At 53.4% G+C, this 3,170-nt stretch overlaps 1 protein-coding gene across 1 annotated transcript in view; it reads right to left on the bottom strand.

Annotated features, from left to right (window-relative positions):
• tjp1b (tight junction protein 1b) overlaps positions 1-3,170 on the bottom strand; it is a 117,106-nt gene that overhangs the window by 12,627 nt on the left and 101,309 nt on the right. Inside the window, exons 13-18 of the mRNA XM_031562307.2 lie at positions 2,596-2,915; positions 2,344-2,439; positions 2,071-2,153; positions 1,379-1,589; positions 1,080-1,180; positions 1-308 (exon numbers count right to left, since the gene is read on the bottom strand). The exon at positions 1-308 is cut by the window's left edge and continues 100 nt beyond it. Coding sequence (XP_031418167.1) covers positions 1-308; positions 1,080-1,180; positions 1,379-1,589; positions 2,071-2,153; positions 2,344-2,439; positions 2,596-2,915 — 1,119 coding nt within the window. The remainder of the gene's footprint in view (positions 309-1,079; positions 1,181-1,378; positions 1,590-2,070; positions 2,154-2,343; positions 2,440-2,595; positions 2,916-3,170) is intronic.

Genomic DNA, 3,170 nt, shown 5'->3' on the forward strand with positions numbered 1-3,170 from the left:
GCGGCGCCGACAGGGGCGGGGCCACGCTGGTATCCGGGGTAACCTGTGGCGTCCTGGATGACCGGCGGCTCGTCGCGCACCGGTTCGCTGGAGCGGGTGATGGCCGGCTCAGGGGGGGGCCCCGCCTCGTCGTTGAGCGTCTCGTCCAGCTCCTGGTCGGTGTAGGCGCCGCCCTCCGTGTCCGTGTCCTCGTAGTCGGAGGTGTGGCGGCTGTCCGTGCTGTACATGCTGTACTCGCTGCCCGGCGCAGACAGGTACGACAGACGGTCGTCGTGGATGTCCAGGTCGTCCTCGGGGGCACCGTCCGCCTGGAAGGAGAGACAGAGAGAGAGAGAAATGAGCACGAGCAAACACTGTGTCACTGGGGCCCTAAGGCTCTGGGGCCCCAGAGTCAAGGCCTTGAGCTGCCTGCTGTGTCACTGGGGCCCTAAGGCTCTGGGGCCCCCGAGTCAAGGCCTTGAGCTGCCTGCTGTGTCACTGGGGCCCTAAGGCTCTGGGGCCCCCGAGTCAAGGCCTTGAACTGCCTGCTGTGTCACTGGGGCCCTAAGGCTCTGGGGCCCCCCGAGTCAAGGCCTTGAGCTGCCTGCTTGTCTTAAGAGCTGATTGATGAATATGAGTCTGGGACTCTTGGGCTGTATGTAGTCATTATGGCAGAGAGAGAGAGATGAAGAGAGAGAGAGAGAGGTGAAGAGAGAGAGAGAGAGAGAGAGAGAGAGAGAGAGATGGAGAGAGAGAGAAAAATATGAAGAGAGATGAAGAGAGAGAGACAGAAAAGAGAGAGATGAAGAGAGAGAGATGAAGAGAGAGAGAGAGAGAAATATGAAGAGAGAGACAGAAAAGAGAGAGAGATGAAAGAGAGAGAGAGAGAGAGGTGAAGAGAGAGAGAGAGAGAGGTGAAGAGAGAGAGAGAGGTGAAGAGAGAGAGAGAGAGGTGAAAAGAGAGAGAAAGAGAGAGATGGAGAGAGAGAGAGATGAAGAAAAAGATAGAGAGAGAGAGAGAGAGAGAGAGAGAGAGAGAGAGCGAGAGAGAGAGAGAGATGAAGAGAGAGAGGCATGTAGTCATGTATCGTTCACCTCACCTTGCCCTCTGAGACCCAGACCAACTGATTCTGCTGCTGCTGCGCCGTCTCCTTCAGCGCCCCATACCAGCCGTCATTCATGTTGTTCATGTTGATGGTCGCTACGGAAACACAACCACAACACGGGTTACCATCACAACACCACCCAGAGGACATTGGGTCTGGGAAAGATCCAAGGCCAGAGACAGGTGAGGCCAGAGAGACACACACACACACACACACACACACAAACACACACCCCACAGAGAGAGAGAGAGAGAGAGAGAGAGAGAGAGAGAGAGAGAGAGAGATAAACTCACTGGTGAAGAGGTGGCTGTTGTTCTTCCTCAGTTTGAGGGCCCTCTCGTAGAGCTTGCGCGCACTCTTGCGGGACTCGGGGCACAGGCGCGTCCTCATGTTCTTCACGCCCTGCTTGCTGTCGGGGTTGAGGAAGACCACGATGGGGTACCACTGCGCGTAGTTCAGACGGTCCACTGCATTAGGAGTAATGTCCAGCAGAGCGTGTCTGTCCTGCAGGGAGACACAAGGACACGCATCAAGGACAGCTGCATATGGACACCCCAACTGGTCTGTCCTGTAACTGGTCTGTCCTATAACTGGTCTGTCCTATAACTCCACAGACACCCCAACTGGTCTATCCTATAACTCCACAGGGACAACCAAGCTGTCTTCTAACAGCACAGAGGTGCTTTAGCTGGTCAGCCTTATAACCTGCTAACCCGACCCTGCTAACCCGACCCTGCTAACCCTAACATGCTAACCCTAACCTGCTAACCCTAACATGCTAACCCGACCCTGCACACTGCAGTCTGGTTAGTATCCATAATCCTGACACACATCATGGTCCCAGTACTAACCAGTCTATGATCTGGGGAGGAGGGAGGGACGTAGGTAGAGATAGAGAGCGCGCGAGAGAGAGAGAGAGAGAGAGAGAGAGAGAGAGAGAGAGAGAGGAGGAGGAGGAGAAGAGAGGGGGAGGAGACGTACTAACCCGGTCTATGATCGTTTTGATGGTGTGAAGGCGGATGATTCCAGAGCTACGCTGATCAGTCCCGGCATCTCGAGGCTCACTCTCTGAAGAAGGGAAGGATGAATAGAAAGAGAGAGAGAGAGAGAGAGAAAGAAGAGAGACCCCAAAGAATGAACGCGAGTTAATTACTCTTACACAGTACATGTAGGTGAATGACATTCCCTTCCCAGTCTTGAGGAGTGTGTGTGTGTGTGTGTGTGTGTGTGTGTGCGGGCTTTTGGAGCAGTCACTCACTGGCCAGCTCGTAGTGGTCTTGCTCCTCCCTGGAGAGCTTCTCTCGTGCCACATCAGCGATGGGCCCGAAGATCACCACAGGACGCAGGAACCCAGCTACAGGAGAGAGGGAGGGAGAGAGAGTGTGTGTGAGTGAGAGTGGGGGGGGGGGGGGAGTGTGTGTGTGAGAGAGATGGAGAGGGAGAGATCTTATTGACATTACTACTTGTTTACTATTAGATGCTTCTAGGATGTGTGTGCGTATTCTCTAACCCTCTCTCAGAACGACTCTCTCGTAGGCGGGGAATTTGGTCTGGACTGGCTGGGCGCTCAGGTCCTCTCGGCTCTTCCTCAGGTTCCGTTTGGAGCTGCGCAGGCCACGGAACCGCCAGAAGTCGGCTCGGTCTCCGCCCGGAGTCTTGGGTAGCGTGTACTGCACACTGGACAGCTGCTCCGCTCTGGGGGAGACACACACACACACACACACACACACACACACACACACGAGATTGAAATGCTTGTTGGAGATCACCATTGGTAATAGTGCCAAAGTCAGGAAAGTCCTGTCCTTCCATGATGCAGAAAAGCGACTCCTTTATAATCCATATTAAAAGCGACTCCATTCTAATCCACATTAAAAGCGACTCCATTCTAATCCACATTAAAAGCGACTCCATTCTAATCCACATTAAAAGCGACTCCATTATAATCAAAATTAAAAGCGACTCCATTATAATCAATATTAAAAAGCGACTCCATTCTAATCCATTATAAAAAGCGACTCCATTCTAATCCATATTAAAAAGCGACTTCAGGGGGGCACTGTGGCGCAAGCAATAGCCCCGACC

Source organism: Clupea harengus, chromosome 3 (genome assembly GCF_900700415.2).
Source record: "Clupea harengus chromosome 3, Ch_v2.0.2, whole genome shotgun sequence".
Taxonomy (NCBI): domain Eukaryota; kingdom Metazoa; phylum Chordata; class Actinopteri; order Clupeiformes; family Clupeidae; genus Clupea; species Clupea harengus.